The sequence below is a fragment of the Acinonyx jubatus genome, chromosome B2, assembly GCF_027475565.1.
Source record: "Acinonyx jubatus isolate Ajub_Pintada_27869175 chromosome B2, VMU_Ajub_asm_v1.0, whole genome shotgun sequence".
NCBI classification, from domain to species: Eukaryota; Metazoa; Chordata; class Mammalia; order Carnivora; family Felidae; genus Acinonyx; species Acinonyx jubatus.
Genome location: NC_069385.1, coordinates 27,175,016 through 27,191,082, shown reverse-complemented (window position 1 = coordinate 27,191,082; position 16,067 = coordinate 27,175,016). Strand labels below are relative to the sequence as shown.

Below are 16,067 nucleotides of genomic sequence, written 5' to 3'. Positions count from 1 at the left end.
GGTGGGCAGAGAGAGGGAGAGAATCCTAAGGAGGCTCCACATTCGGTGTGGAGCCCAACATGGGGCTCCATCCCATGACCATGTAATCATGACTTGAGCCGATATGAGCCGACAAGAGTCAGATGCTTAACAGACTGAGCCACCCAGGGGCCCCAAATGGTACACTTTGGCCAACGATCCACTTACAGTGACACACAATCACACAAAGTTCACAGTTGACCTTAGGGGGCACTCTTGGTTGCATTATTCTTTAATGTCGGACCACCCTTAATGTGTGACATTCACTCTGGAGGCCGCATTTCAAGCAGGAGAGTATTTATGAAACCATATCACGCCAAGAACATTTAAAGATGCCTCAGGAGGTCTCGTATAGAGAAGAAAAGACTGAAGTGGACTTCATAGCTGACTTCAGATATTTTAGCTTAGCCCTTGTGGCTCCGGCGAAAGATGAAGGATTTAGAAGTTGTCGGGAGGCGGGTTGTGGTACAATCGAAGATAGAATTTTCTAGAAAATAAGAGTTGTCCCCAAATACAAAAGAGCTGTGAGGTGTAACGTTTCCTGAGAGACCTCGTGAAAGCGAATGTCCTCTCGTTCGGTTTTTGTGGGATTCGTTTTCTGCTGAAAATGCATGAAGATGTGTGAATTCGTGAGCGCTTCTTTGGTAAAGTAAAAAGGTAAACTTTTTCTGAAAAGTGAACTTGTCGACCACAAGACTTTCTCCTTTCCTGTGACAAAGCCACATTCAGAAAGGGTGTGCGTGAATGTGACCTTTGTAAGGTGCCGGATTCCCCCCCCCCCACCGGGCACATTCATCCTCCGCCTCCACCAACCACGTGACCTGAATGGTTGCCGTGTTATTTAGAATGACTTACCTAATAGCAGCAAAAGGTCTTTGCCCAAACTGTTGACCAAGGGTTCGATGCGTTTCTCTTTTTCACTGGCACATGGCATGAGTTCTGCCCTACCGGCCTTCACCTACGTGGCTCCCGAGTACAATTACCCTCAGCACATACTAAGATACAACAGAATGAGGCAGCAGGGGGGAAGCCTATCTGTGATCACTGCCTTGTGCCTCTTTACAGAAGCTTCTGTCAGAAGAGAGGTTTGTATCCATGGAAACAGATTCTGATGAGAAGCAGCTGCTCAATCAGATCCTGAATGCCGTGAAAGTGACGCCTTCCCTCCATGAAGACCTGCAGGTGGAAGTGATGAAGGTTGGTTTGACGTCATTAGAACAGGAACGAGCTAACCCCTCTGCGCCCACCCCCCCCCCCCCCCGCCCTCATTGTTACCTTGAAAATGCCTCTGCGCTGTGGTCATGCTGGCACCCCCTTCATCTGGAATGCATGGTTATCCTTGCTTATGGTCCCCCAGAATTACCTGGATTGCTGAACAGAAATGACAACTGAGTAAAAAGGTAACTTTTCAGTGACACGTATGATTTGGGGCCTGATCCTGCGTGTCTAATGTTAGGTGATGTGTTTATCACTTTTTGCGAGAATGTACGTGAGTTGGTCCAGCTTAGGGTAGACCTGATCATTCTGGATATTCGGCTGCCTGTTTATGTTAAAACACAGCGAGGACCTAATGATGTTTTCCCACATACTAAGGCTTTGGAATAGACACTTTAGGGACAGGAACACCATCCTTAGGAACCATATCACAATCACATCTTTCTTTTCCATCCTCAAATTACATGAACCGTATCTTCAGTTACCATTTTGGGGGATGGTATCTCTCCTTCCCCTCGCCCTTTTCCCTCCCTTGAGAATCACCATGATTTGGAGCCCTTAATGCTGACTCTGGAACGTGTCATTTCCTGTGAATGAACGGTGAGTTGGGCAGAAGAGGATGGAAGTCTGTGTCCAGAACAGCACCTTGGTCAGAAAATCACAGCTGAAACCCCTGGGCTGGCTTTTAATAATGCCATCTATTCATTTCCCCCCTAGAGGAATAAGCATAGAGAAATATTTAAGAACAGTTGGGTGTTGTATAATGGTTGATTTCTCCCCGAAAATGCACTGAAGGATTTTTGTCTTAGATAAGAGATTTCACTCTTCTGGGTGTGAGTTTCTCCATTCAGAAAAGAAAAGATGATTTCAGTGATGACACTTTGTTAATGCCTTGGGCCTCACCATAGCCTGTAGTCCATGGGTGATTTAGTGGAGTGACAAAGAGCTGAGACTCTGAAGCTAGCCTGTCTGGGTTTGAATACTTAACACTTACTCACTTTCTATTGGGGCATCCTCAGGCAGATTCTTTCATCACTCTGTGCCTTCGTCTCCTCATATCTAAAATGGAGGATATAATAGCATCTACCCAGTAGGATTGTTGCAAGAATTAAATAAGTGATATTTGTAAAGAACTTAGCACAGTATCTGGCATAAAGCAGGTGCTTTAGAAGTGTTACATATTCCCACTACTTCCTGCCTGCTGCAGCTGAGTCATAATCTCAGTGGGTGCATCTAGGAATATTCTTTTTTTTGTTGTTAAAGTTTATTTATTTTGAGAGAGAACATGTGTGTGCAAGCAGGGGAGGGGCAGAGAAAGGGAGAGAGAGGATCCCAAGCAGGCTCTGCACTATCAGAGCACAGCCCAACACAGGGCTCGAACTCACGAACCGTGAGATCGTGACCTGAGCCGAAATCAAGAGTCGGACGCTCACCCTGCTGAGCCACCCAGGAGCTCTAATCTAGAAATATCCTTAAACACCGAAACATTGAAAATCTCTGAGCTAACTGATCCTTAAGATCTTAATCGTCTTTAACTCTCTTTGATTCTGTAAAATGTACAGTTTTGCCTTGTCCTCTGACACACGTGCGGCAGCTCTGGAGTCATAGGAACTGAAAAGCAACCACTTCTAGGCTTATTTTACTTTTCCACTTCCTCCGTGCTGCCACTGAGAGGCCAGGCCAGCTGCCGTGTTAATTAATCACTTTTGTGGCGTCCAAGTCCAGTCTGTTGAGTCGTCCTATTCTTAGTCTCCATATACTGGAGGGTGAACTGTGGTATCATGCTGAGAGACCTATCTCACAGATTTCCCATTATTCTGGATATTCTCCCAGGAATATACCTTTTTATGGAATCCACAAATTTGTCTTAAAAATTAAAAGTACGTATTCTTCTTTAAAGCCTTGGAGAAGCAGAATGTCTGATGGTTGTGTCAACAGTAACACCTGTTTTGAAAACTTACGTTCGCTCCCTACCTGCAGCCCAGCAGTGCCTTCTGCTAGCCTTGCTGGGGACAGGAGTTGACACATGTTAACTCTCCTGGAAATGCTGGAAAATCTATCTTCATCGACTTTCTAATGACACCATAATAGGCTGTTGGTACTCGTTGTTAATGTCTGGGAAGAAATAAGGCATTGTCAGAAAAAAGAAGGCCATAGTCAGACCTGCCGTTCTTTATAATTAGATCTCCAAAATGCTTAAAAATAGAAGGGCCTTTGCTCGATGCTGTTATTTTTAACCATTTAGACATTGGAATTTGGGGGAAAAAATTTCAGCTCACAACAAACCTAGCTTTAAGCTAATTTTCTTCTCTTTTCTTTTCTTTTCTATGTTTATTTTTGAGAGAGACAGAGTATGAACAGGGAGGGGCAGAGAGAGAGGGAGACACAGAATCCGAAGCAGGCTCCAGGCTCTGAGCTGTCAGCACAGAACGTGACGCAGAGCATGAACCCATGAATCGTGAGATCATGACCTGAGCCGAAGTCAGACGCTTAACCCACTGAGCCACCCCAGCTGCCCCTAAGCTAATTTTCTTATAGTATACTTTTATTTTAGATAAACATTTTGAGCCAAGCAGCTAAAACATAAATGATGAGGTAACTGTGCTTTAGAGTGGTATTATTATTATTCATATCAAATGGAACTTTAGAGATAGTGGTCTGACTGCTTTGGCCCACAAGGGAGGGCTCCATGGTCATTTACTTCTGACATTTAGATTATTTGTGTATGAAGACCTATCCAAATTATAGCATTTCTCGCTTAGAAATAATAATAATAATGTTCATACCCTGTCTCTATGCTGGAAGAATTTCTGTGGTAACTTTAGTACTTTTCAAAGCATGTACCCTTTTATCTTGTGATTCTATAATACTTATGATGGCCCTGTAAAAACTCTCAAGTAAACCCTTGTTTTGCCAATACCATTACCATATTACAATGTTCTTGCCCCTTGTTCTCCCTAAAATTACATTGAACAAAGAGAATTGGATGAGTCCTCAAAGAAAGGCTGGATTCCCAATACATGTGAAAGGTATATTTATCCTTGATGCTTCTACATAGCTTGTTCTCGTGATAAATGATCTAAACCGGGCATTTCCTATAAAGCTCTTCTAGTCATTTGAGATAAATATTTTGTAGGTACTAGAAAATGTTTTAACATGAAATACGGTAGGCATTTTCAAACGTTGGTATGCACTTCAGGAGCGATAAAGCCACACCATGCAGTTTTTATTTATGTCTGTCTAAACACAGCATAGCACATTTTTATGACAAACCCCAGGTGCTCTATTTTAAAAAGCTACGCCATGCATTTTGCTCACATATTGCTATCTGCTAGTGTTTGTAAACATGAGAAATTGAACTGTGTCACACTCTTCAGAGTAGGTATGTAGCAGTTGTATTAAATTCTGGAAGAGAAAATAATATGGTTTGCTCTTTTAGAGGTTTCCCTAAGATTAAACTAACTAATAATGGAACTCAGGATTCCGATGGCAGTGTCCCCATTTAGAAAGAAGGCCCTAGACTTGCAATTGGAGGGTTAAGAAAAAAAATCAGTGGTGCTTGCTCCTGACAAATTAAATTAGGTTAGATCACTTAGTCTAAGACCTGTTCTACAGGATTTTAGTATCTAACAGCAGGGGGAGAAAAGACAATTTTGATTTATCGAAATGGCCCTGGGATCTAAATAAAAATTTTATAGCTTGAGCAAATCGAGTATCAGGACCGTAGAATCAGAAAGGTTTTTCTGTAGATAGATTACCTTAGAAATGGATTAGTTGACGGCAGGGAGCTATTTAGTATTTAGGTTCAACGCTTGTCCTCTTTGGTAATATTTTCCCTTGGTATCTGCCCTTTCTATAAATGCCATGCAGACTTGATAGGAGTCAGGTACAACAAACTAATGACATCTCCAACTAGAGCAATTAGGACTTTTTTCCCCACCCTTCTTGCTGGTAGATAACCTTTAGTGAGGTTATTAATTCATAGAGCCAGCTGAGTCTTTAAAACTGAAGGGAATTGTGTGGCTGGCCTTTTCTCACATAAGTATGTTGCAGAAGGGAGCATTCTGTCTGGGGAGGGCAGCCGGCCTTGTGGATAAGGAAGGATGTGATACTGAATCCTGAGAAAGCATTGGATGAACGTTCTGTTATTGGCCATTCTACTTTGCATGCATCTTGGGGTAACAGAAATGAATACTGGTGGGATACTTCACAATTTTTAAAGGAGAAATGACAGGGGCTAATTAATTAACATTTATTCTGCATCAGACACTCTGGTAAATACTCTACATTCATACTCAGATCGTACATCAAGGAAAGTGGCAGGGCCAGGATTTGAACTGTAATTCAGCTGGATGCCGTGCATGTGCTCTTAAACAGTGCATTTTCTTGCTTGCCGTCTAAGTCTATTCTAAAAGGGTTGTAGGCGGTAGCCATTACCATTCTCATTCCAAAGATGATTGAACAGAAAAATTAAGTCACAGGCTGATAAGGAGCAAAACTAACAGTGGTTCAGAGTCCTGTGTGTTTTCTGTATCTTTCATGACAGCGCGTTCTCTCACTAGTTTCAAGACTTAGATTCAAATACAAAGGAAGAATCAATGTCTCTTTCCCACTAGATTAGTTCTGTGTGTGTGTGTGTGTGTGTGTGTGTGTGTGTGTGTGTGTGTGTGTGTGTGTGTTAGAGAGAGAGACAGAGAGAGAGAGACAGAGAGAATGGGAAAGAAAGATAGAGATCAGGTTGGGGGAAGGGAAGGAGAATGCCATTTGCTGTTGAAGCATTTTTATATTTTTTAACAAAAGCCAACCAAACATCTACAGAAAATACAAAGATGAGCAACTGATGAAAAAGAGCTGATGGCTATAGGGCTGAGAATCTGGGAGACCAAAGCTTCAGGATGTCCATTTAGAATTCTGGTCTTATAGTGAGGAGGAGAGAGTGCTTTTATGTACCAGCATTGCATTCAGTGCCTTGGCCGGGGAGGAAGAAATGGGCCAAATGGAAGGACTGTTTCTAAACCCCTCTCAGTTGTGTTTTAAAGTTTGTTTGTTTGTTTGTTTGTTTATTGAGAGAGACACAGAGAGAGGGAGGTGGGGGGAGGGGCAGAGAGAGAGAATACTAAGCAGGCTCTGCACCATTAGTGCGGAGTGCAATGCGGGGCTGGAACCCACAAACTGTGAGATCATGACTTGAGCCAAAACCAAGAGTCAGACACTTAACTGACTAAACCACCCAGGCACCCCTATTCTTCAAATATTTGATTACTTCCTGTGTGCCAGGCACTGCACAAGCCACAGAAGATCCTGTGGTGAAGAAAATGAAACCAAAACCAAACAAAAACAGAGTCTGTTTGGAGACTAATGATGGAGGTATAAATTAATGAAATACATAAATACATATAAATTGTGATGAATACAAGGAAAGAAAAATCTAGGGACCTAAAAGTATATTTATAACGGGGCCTGATGGAGGGCAGATGAAGAGGAAGACAGAGAAGGCAATTCTTAAGAAGGGACATTTAAAATAAATAAGATCTAAAGCATAAGAATCAGATGGGCAAGGGGATAGGGTTAGATAAAGGAAAGAAAAGATTGCTTTATTAATTAGAATTCATTGCAGTTGATACAGGGCAGAAGTTTATTTTCCTTTTTCTTAAACTTACGTCAGTATTGGTTGAACCACATGATCTGAGATCCTTGTTTCCAGGATTTTGTTTCTCCATCTTGTGGTCCATGATGGTGCCCCATCCCCAGCCAACAGGTCACCTAGCAACCACCTGGGACACATTTCTGAGTACATCCCATTGGCCAGAATTCGGCTGTATGGCAACGTTTCATCGCAAGGAAGGATGGGAAGTGTAGTCTTTATTCGGGCAGCTGTCTGCCAGAGTTCTGTTCTTGGAAAACAGAGGGGATAGTGTTGAAAGATGACTGGCAGTCTTCCACAGTCACTTATCACATGAGAATTATAGGCTGGCGTATTTCCCCCCAGCTAGAGGCAGCTGGCTCATCGTCCCCTCCACTACCTTTCTTACTTCACTTTCCCCAGAGGGCAGGGGTGGCCTTGCGTCCAGAGAGAGAGGAGTTTAAGACCCAGTGAATGGCCTGCAATGGACTCTTTAGGGAAAGCACACATTGTAATCTCTCCAGATGGGTAGTCCTTAACTATCGGCCCAGGCATGACTAGACAATTTAGTTAGGAGGTGAAAACTAATCACATATTGTTAGTATTGTTTTTGTCCCCTTAGCATGACCAGAGCATTTGGCACAGGGCTTACTAATTGCTTGTTAACATGGTTATTGACTCATGGAGAGGAGAAGGGTCAGTGGACCGCCAGGGTAAATGACAAGCAAAAGACACTAAACTTGTGATTACAGATAATAATCTGCGTGCATTCAAAAATGAGAAAAATCAACACAGATTCACACTTCAGAATTGACATTACCTCCTGTATCACCAGATCCCTCTTTTCATAGGTGAATTGAAGCTATAATGGTCCAGTTACTCAACTGCACTTACACAGTGGTTGGTAGCAGAATAACTTTTTCAACTGTTTCTATGTTTCTGGAAAGGCTTTGTAGCAAGGCCCTGGTCTCCAGATATGTGATATTGACTAGGTGGAGAAGATAACATTTCAGGCCATGTTTAAGTTCACTGCAAGGTTAATGTGAATAATGTGGCTTCTGAAAAATAATGAAACCTAATGAGAGAAGAGAAATCTTTTGCAGTAGATAGGAACTCACTGAGGAAACTTTCAATGGCCTGGAAGAGGAGGAAATCGTGTAGGGTAACTGTCCTATGAAACAATCTTCAGATTCTGTTGTTTTTAAACTTCTTGATAGTTTTTATTTTCAAATATCTGGTAGCAGAGTGGCAAGGGCATAGCTTCTGGAGCTAGAATGCCTGGCGACCTTGGGAAAGTTACTTATCTGTGGCTCAATTTTCTGATCTGTAAAATGGGAATAATGGTGATGCATGTGTCCTAGAGTTGTTGTGTCTTAAATGAGTTAATATAAAAGAAGTTCTTACAATGCATGGCATAAGGTTGGTGTTAGATTTCATTTTTGTTACAGTTACTAGAAAAGGGTATGTGCAGCATGATAATAAAATGAATACCTCTAAACTCATTCAAATTTGAACCAGAACATTAGAAACACCTTTGCTTTAAGAGTGTCTCCTTCCTATCTCTTGTCTTCCTCTATAGCCTCCCTCTATGCAGCCTATAATGGTAATTTTCTTCTGTAGTAATGGAAAGGAAGAGTGTGTGTTTCATCATATATATTTCTGATTCCTACAAAAGGACTTCAACATATTTACTGTCGTTGAATTGTAGCTTTCAAAAGCTTTGTAAGTTGTTATCAGTTGTCCACCTAGATACATTTAGGGTCCTAATCATTAGCTATGATTCCACAGTCTACAGAAAACACCCCACCATTTATGCCAGTAAATTTCTGTTCCACCCTACTAGGCAGAATTCATATGATTTGGATATTCTAGAAGAGCTTTACAATTATTAAATGTTTGACATAGAATCAAGTTGGCTTTGGCCCTTTAAAAAATTTTTTCTTAATGTTTTATTTATTATTTTTGAGAGAGAGAGAGAGACAGAGCTTGGGCAGGGGAGGAGCAGAGAGAGGAGACACAGAATCCAAACTGAACTGTCAGCACAGAGCCCAACATGGGGCTCAAATCCATGAACCATGAGATCATGACCTGAGCCGATATCAGATGCTTAACTGACTGAGCCACCCAGGCACCCTGGCTTTAGCCCTTTAAAAACTATCTCAAGGGGCTTGCTTGGTCATGTCTATAGGTATTGATTATAAAATTATCAAAAGCTTCATATGTATATGAGCAAACACTGTCTGAAATGAGGTGTCCATTCCGGGGAGAGTCTGAGAGGGAAAGAGAGAAGGAAGAAGTAAAGGTGTTGTCTGTTAAGAATTTACTTCTTAAAAATTCAGCTGTGAGAGTAAGTCAAAACAAGTGTCTTACAATTAAACCAGAAAGGACAATTCATTGAACTTTTTAATTTGTTTTCTTTTAGACTTGTTTTCATTGGCTTGTTCGGCGACTATATTTTCATTACCAGCAATACATAAAACTTTGTAGGGTTAAAAGCAAAATGTTCAAAGACGAGAGTTCCTAACCTACCAGGAAAGAGGTAACGATGTACACATTTACCATAATCCAAGGTAGTTGTGTATGTTGTAAGCAGAAGTACAGTTGGAAAACTTCAGAAGGAGAGACCATGTTGAGCTGGGTAGATCAGCATTTCAAGGAGGGGATGGTACTTGAGATGGACGTTGAAAGGTGTATGGAACTCAGATAATTCTATAAGGAGGGAGGGCGTTCTCGGTAGAGAAGAAAAGCCCTGCAGAAGGGAAAGCATGGAGTGGAAAGTGGGATTAGTGAAGGCTAGTGAGCGATGAGCCTGGTTGAGAGAGGTTCTCTAGGGCCTGGTCAGACCAAGCAGAAAAGGGACAATTCCAGAGCTGGGTATTAGATGTTAAAGTGGGGCGGGGTTTTGCAGGATGGTCTGGAATCAGCAGAACCAAATCAGAGGCACTGGTGAAACGATTTATTGGAAGAGCCTAAGCAAGAGGTCCTGAGGACTTGAATCAGATTGGTGGCGACAGGAAGAGTCCAATGCAACTAAGTGCAGAAAGGTGCACCCCAGCTGCACCGAGCTGATCTGCAGAGAGAGAATCAGGAGCGGTGGTCACTGGCAGTGTTGTAGGTGGTAAGTAGGTGGGGAAGGAAAGATCCAAGATGATTACAGGTCTAGGAGCCAGCGTTTCTGACTGAATGATGGGTTTTAAGGGGCCAGTTTAGGAGAGGGACAGTGACTTCACATTGTCAGATATTAAAGAATTGTAAATTTTTTTTTTAATGTTTGTTTATTTTTGAGAGAGGGAGAGAGACAGAGAATGAGCAGGGGAGAGGCAGAGAGAGAGGGAGACACAGAATCCAAAGCAGGCTCCAGGTTCTGAGCTGTCAGCACAGAGCCTGACGCGGGGCTCGAACTCATGGACCGTGAGATCATGAACTGAGCCGAAGCCGGACGCTTAACCGATTGAGCCACCCAGGCGCCCCAAGAATTGTAAATATTTTAAAAGGACAATTTAAAGAAATACAAGTAATATCCCACTACAGTCTTTCCACAATAGAAAATAGTTTGTTGTAAATCCCATAAACATGACTGAGTTTTGTATGTTTCTTTCTAATCATATCTATTTATATGTTCACAGTTATATTCATTGTGTATATAGGATTTTATTTCTTTTTTTTTTTTAACGTTTATTTTTTATTTTTGAGACAGAGAGAGACAGAGCATGAATGGGGGAGGGGCAAGAGAGAGGGAGACACAGAATCGGAAGCAGGCTCCAGGCTCTGAGCCATCAGCCCAGAGCCCGACGCGGGGCTCGAACTCATGGACTGTGAGATCGTGACCTGAGCTGAAGTCGGACGCTCAACCGACTGAGCCACCCAGGCGCCCCGGATTTTATTTCTTTTTGCGTTAGATTATAAACATTCCCACATGGCTGTATTTATTCTTTCAAGTATAATTTTAATGGTTGCATAATTAGAATTTTAGAGGCGGGGGAAGTGTTAGCTGTTTATCATATTAGAGAGTTAATGAGGTTAATGTGGTTTTCATGGAATTGCGTATATTTGTTGGTGGTGTTTAGAAGTCGAAATTAGGGACTGAAACTTGGAAGCGATATTGGCTCTAGTGATAGATTTGTGAGGCTCTCCTAACTCTAGAGGGAAGAGTTAGGAGAATTTGCCAAGGGAGAGAGTTTGGAGGGAAGAATAAGAACGGTTTATTTATTTGTTCAAGTGAATTAGCCAAATTCGTTATAATTTATATGTACATCTTTTTCTACAGATATCACTGGTACAGTACTTCCTAGAATTAGGTGCTAAGGGTGTATTGATGAATATCAGTGAATATCAGACTTACTACTGGTGGCAACAAGTCAAGGCCAGAAAAGAACCTGAGACATGACCGTATGCCAGTGAGTCATTAGAAGTGTTTTCCAAACTGAGTACTCAAGAACTCTAGCAACATATTCTATGGACTTAAAAAAATAATCTCTCAGAATAGCCATTTGCCAGAATGTGGGCAAATTGAGCCAGAAAGTGATTTCTCAAATTACCTGTCACCTCAACCTAAGATAAGTGAATTTAAGTCCTAAGGGGGAAAGTTTCATGCCTCGGGGCTATAGCTCAACGACCTCTTGTTGCCTTCAGTCCAGGATCTCTGAAGCATGGTGAAGGATCAATGGGTCATCCCAGATCGCCTTTGAAAGTCCTGGATTCTGGCTCCAAGGCCTTTGGAAGCAGAGCAATGTTGTAGGGGTTCTTAGCTCTGTTCACAAGGCACATGGGGTGTAAGCGATCCCAAACAGTGGTTCTCAACTGGGGGCCATTTTGTCCCCCAGAGGACCTTTGGCAATGTCTGAAGACATTTCTTGTTGTCACAACGGGGAATGCCACTGTCCTCTGGAGGGTGAAGGCCAGGAATGTTGCTAAACATTTTGCAATACACAGGGCAGTCCCCCACAGCAAGAATTATTTGACCCGAATGTCCACAATATTGAGGTTGAGAAACTTTAATCAAAGTAAGAAAAAAAAAATGCTTCTTGATGGTAGCCCCATTTTAAATTTAGATGATAAGAAAATGTCCCCTGACATTCCGTGTGTACTTTGTGACTGCCCCCAGCCCCACTCTGAAGATACACATTCCGCCGTTCTGCTGTCTTCAGGAGGCTGAGTCTGCTTTGTTGTTCGTGTGCAGACCCTGAGGGAAAGAATCTGTTTCTATCTCATGGCCAAGGTACCTTCAGCAGTTCCCACTGCATAAGTCTGAACGTGCAGAAGTGGGACAGGCCCTGCACCCGAGGGAAAGGCGTTTGGTGGCTCAGGATCTCCGTGCTCAACACGGAATTTTCTGTCCTTGTTCTTGCCATACTTGACAGAGTAAAAAAAGAACTGGAATGTTTCTGAAAAGAAGAAATTATGCAATTATTTTTAATTTTCCGAAATTTCATGCCAAGATACATGAAAGGCCAGAAGGAAATGTGCATTAAGTAACAAAGCTAGATTTTCAGCCAGAACCAGAGCTGGGGTTGGAAATGCACTTGGCATTAAGAATTTGAAGAGAGTCCTGCTCCTCTCCATGCACCGGGAAAGGCAAGGCCTTCTGTGGGCTGTGCTCAAGTTTTTAGTTACTTTTTTGAGCTCTCGTAGATTTTGTTTGCTTTGATTTATAAATAACATCTGGTACTTGGAAAAATGAAACTACAGTCACCTCGAGATGCCCCTCAATGTAAATAAGACAATTTTAATAGTTTTAGAAAGAGGAAAAGAAGAATTCCTTGTTCGTTCAATATGGCCCCATGCCCTCGATGTGCCTGGACTCCCCCAAATCAGCTCACTTCTTGATGGAAACCGTGTCTCCTCCCCTTGGTTTAATGTATTAATTGTGTTCCAAAATGTTAAATTTAAAGATCCACAAAAAGATGAAAACAGCATTACAACTAGTGTGCTATGTGTTAGACCCGGAGAGGCTTTCCCAGAACTCAGTGTATTTTCCCAGTCCCCGTGCCCATCACAACTTACTGCAATTCCTTACTTTATGATGGTCTTCAACACCTGGTGTTGTTAGCCCTGCGAGATCAGGGGTCATGGTATCTTTTTGGTTCAGAACCGTATGCCCAACACCTGCACTACATCAGATCCCTAGTAACACACCAATAAATATTTGTTAAATACATGAACGGGAGCCTAAGTAACACAGTACGCGGTTCGATGCAAAGCAGACATGTAGTTGCTACCCACTAAGTTCAAGAATCACTTCTTCACTCCTGTATTCGCAGAAACGGTTCTGTGGAGGACTCATGTGAAGCCTTGGCAGAAGTGAGATCTTTGAGTCCTAAATTTTAGGCCACTTACCATTTACGACGTTGAGTACAAAAGGCGGGTTCTCAGCAAAGCATGGCAGAACTCAGAAAGGGCGCTCCTTCCATAAGTCTCTCGGGAGATGCCCTCTGGTTAGTGGAGATGATTTCTCCCTGTCCAGAGTGAGGTCCTGCCAGGCAGCTGGCCACCCCGAAAGCAGGCTTACTGAATTCTTATTGCTCTAACCAAGTCATGGGAAACTCCAGTATGACTACTTTGTGTGGTTGCAAAATCTGCCTCTAGCCAGTCACACCACCTGATTCCAACACTCGAATTCCCAGGATAGTTTTCTTCTGTACAACCGGGCTGTCTTAGCGTGTTACCTGCACGTTTTACGATAATGACCAGGCACGTAGGTGCACAGGCTCACTGAAACTCTGTGAGGTTGATCACTCACGAGGACAGTGTATCTGAGGGACTGAGCATGGGTCAGGACGGACTAGCTCCCAGGGCCCAGCGAGGTACCATAAACGTGGTGGGCATCAAAAAATCCGATCTCACTACTAAGGAGCTTATCGATCTAATGAGGCATCGAGAGGGCACACAGATTTAAGTAGTATGTCTAAGCTGCTCCGTATAAATGCTGTTTGCATTTCCTGCCCATTCTGGGATCATCACGTCTGTAATAGTGATATCTGGTATTGTGCATTTTGAACAAAGTATTATCATTTTTCTGGTATTTTAATATGTTATCTGTAATAGGCTACTATATTAATACCTAAATATAAAGCTTTGTAAAAAAAAAAATAAATACAAGAACAGGGGAGACAGGAGAGATACCGGTCAGATTGACTAGACAGTAGGTGGGGAGAGCAGGGGTGGGATGATCCTCAGGTTTCACATGTGGGTGACTGTTGCCTTTTACTGTGGGAATTTCTCGCATCCCTTTGCCAAATGCACCCCAGTCGCTTCATTGTTACTGGAATGACGAGGTTCTGTCTTCAACCTTATCTCCATCTCGTTAAGCGTCTCCTTTTATCACTCCGGTTGATAGTTTGGCTCAGCACCTCTGCTTTTATTTGAGATTCATTGGACTGGCCAGCCCTGAAACAATATGCGCAAAACGCTTAACCGTGGGCACGTAAATTAACACGCAAAAAGGTTCCAGCCTACGGCTCCAGCACCATCTCTGGCCTCTACCGTCGCATGTTTGTGCCTTTACTCGTGGCATTTCCTTGGCTCGATACGTCTTTCCCTCCCTGTTCTGTCCTGCATCGGTGCTCTGCCCATGTGTACTCTCCTCCTCAAAGTCTCTCTTCTCCGAGTTTCGATGTCTTCTCGCCTCCAAAACGGAAGCAGCGTTTACCGCAGCCAGCCCTGAAGGACAGTATGCAGGCATTAGTTTCTCCGGTAGATGAGCTTCCTTGATGTCGAAGACTGTGCTTGTTTTTTATATTTGTGACTCCACAGCAGTTAGACTCTTAGTGAATAATGACTTGAACTGACTTGAAGGGAGCCCGTAAAGGAGGGAGAAAGGGAAGTCACATCAGAATGACAAGGACTTTGGGTAGTAGGAATCTGGGGCAGTGATAAATAGCAGAATGCAGGGGCGCCTGGGTGGCTCAGTCAGTTAAGTGCCTGACTCTTGATTTTGGCTCAGGTCATGATCTCAAGGTTTGTGAGTTTGAGCCCTGCCTAAGGCCCCGCACTGACAGCTTGGAGCCTGCTTGGGTCTCTCTCTCTCTCTCTCTCTCTCTGTCTCTGTCTCTCTCTCTCTCTCTCTCTCTCTCTCTCTCTCTTTTTCTTCTCTGCTCCTCTCCTGCTTGCACACGCATGGGTGCGCACTCTCTCAAAATAAGTAAATAAACTAAAAAAAACAAAACAAAAAAACTACTCTAAAAAATTAGTAGAATGCAGACTCCAAAAGATTTATGTTTTTGAACATGATTGATTTTTTTAACTTAAAATGCACCCAATTGTTTGTTAGAATGGCCACGATGAGTTACATCAAATGGAGACTTGTTTCACCTCTGTGAGAAGACAGCCCTGGACATAGATGCATCATGTGCACTATTGTTTTACCCCATCATTTAATGTATTCGTTCCTTAAATATCTTTGCGAGGTGGGGGGGGGGGTGGATTTTACAGATAAGGGGATAGAGAATGTAGTCACACAGCAGTTAGGCACTGAATCAAATGCCACAGTCGTGTTACTAAAACACTGTGTTTTAGCTCTGATTATCACAGCACCTGCCGTGTCGTGATATGGTCCAGGGCCAGGTCTGCTGATGGAGAGACCCCAATCGTGGCCATGAGAAGCCCTTGGGAGAGGGTTAATCCAGGGTATTCATGATCAGAAGAACATACCTCTGACCTTATGCTCGTCATCATTATTTGTCCACATCTGTCCCCCTCTGTTCCCAAGGTGACCACGTTTCCCTGCTTCTTGTCACTTACGCCCAGTTCTTACAATAAATCAGCTTCACTTTCTCCTTTCTGGCCCAATCTTTTTTTATCCAGAGTTTGTATACACGTTTTAAATCGAGGGGTTGCTTTTTTGCACATAGTAGCTATTCGATTATTGTTTTTTAATGATTGGAATTTTTATTAGCCTTTGCAGTGATTTTTCCCATTTCATGGAACACTTTGTGCCTGTTTTCCTATCCTCGTAGCTCATTTATGGAGGCTGTGCAAGCAAGCTAGATTGCAAGATGCTGCCGATCACTCAAGTTCCTGCTGTTCAGTGATGATGTGGTCAATATACTTTAATGACCCCATGAGCGATGTATTTTTAATGGAATTGCCCTCAGTGTTTAGTTGCTCTTGTTTTCCCGGAGGGCCAGTGTGCTCAGAATGTGAATCTGAGCTTTCTGCCCTCTCATCGTGCTTTACATTTCTTTGCTGCCCCCTAAATTTCCTACACCCAATC

The 16,067-nt window shown here is 42.8% G+C and overlaps 1 protein-coding gene across 4 annotated transcripts in view; it reads left to right on the top strand.

Moving 5' to 3' along the window:
* The window catches only part of ARFGEF3 (ARFGEF family member 3), a 182,985-nt gene that overhangs the window by 47,404 nt on the left and 119,514 nt on the right, over window positions 1-16,067 (top strand). For all 4 annotated transcript variants that reach the window (XM_053222185.1, XM_053222189.1, XM_053222187.1 and 1 more), the window contains one exon: window positions 1,084-1,215. In XM_053222185.1, the coding sequence (XP_053078160.1) occupies window positions 1,084-1,215 (132 nt within the window). The remainder of the gene's footprint in view (window positions 1-1,083; window positions 1,216-16,067) is intronic.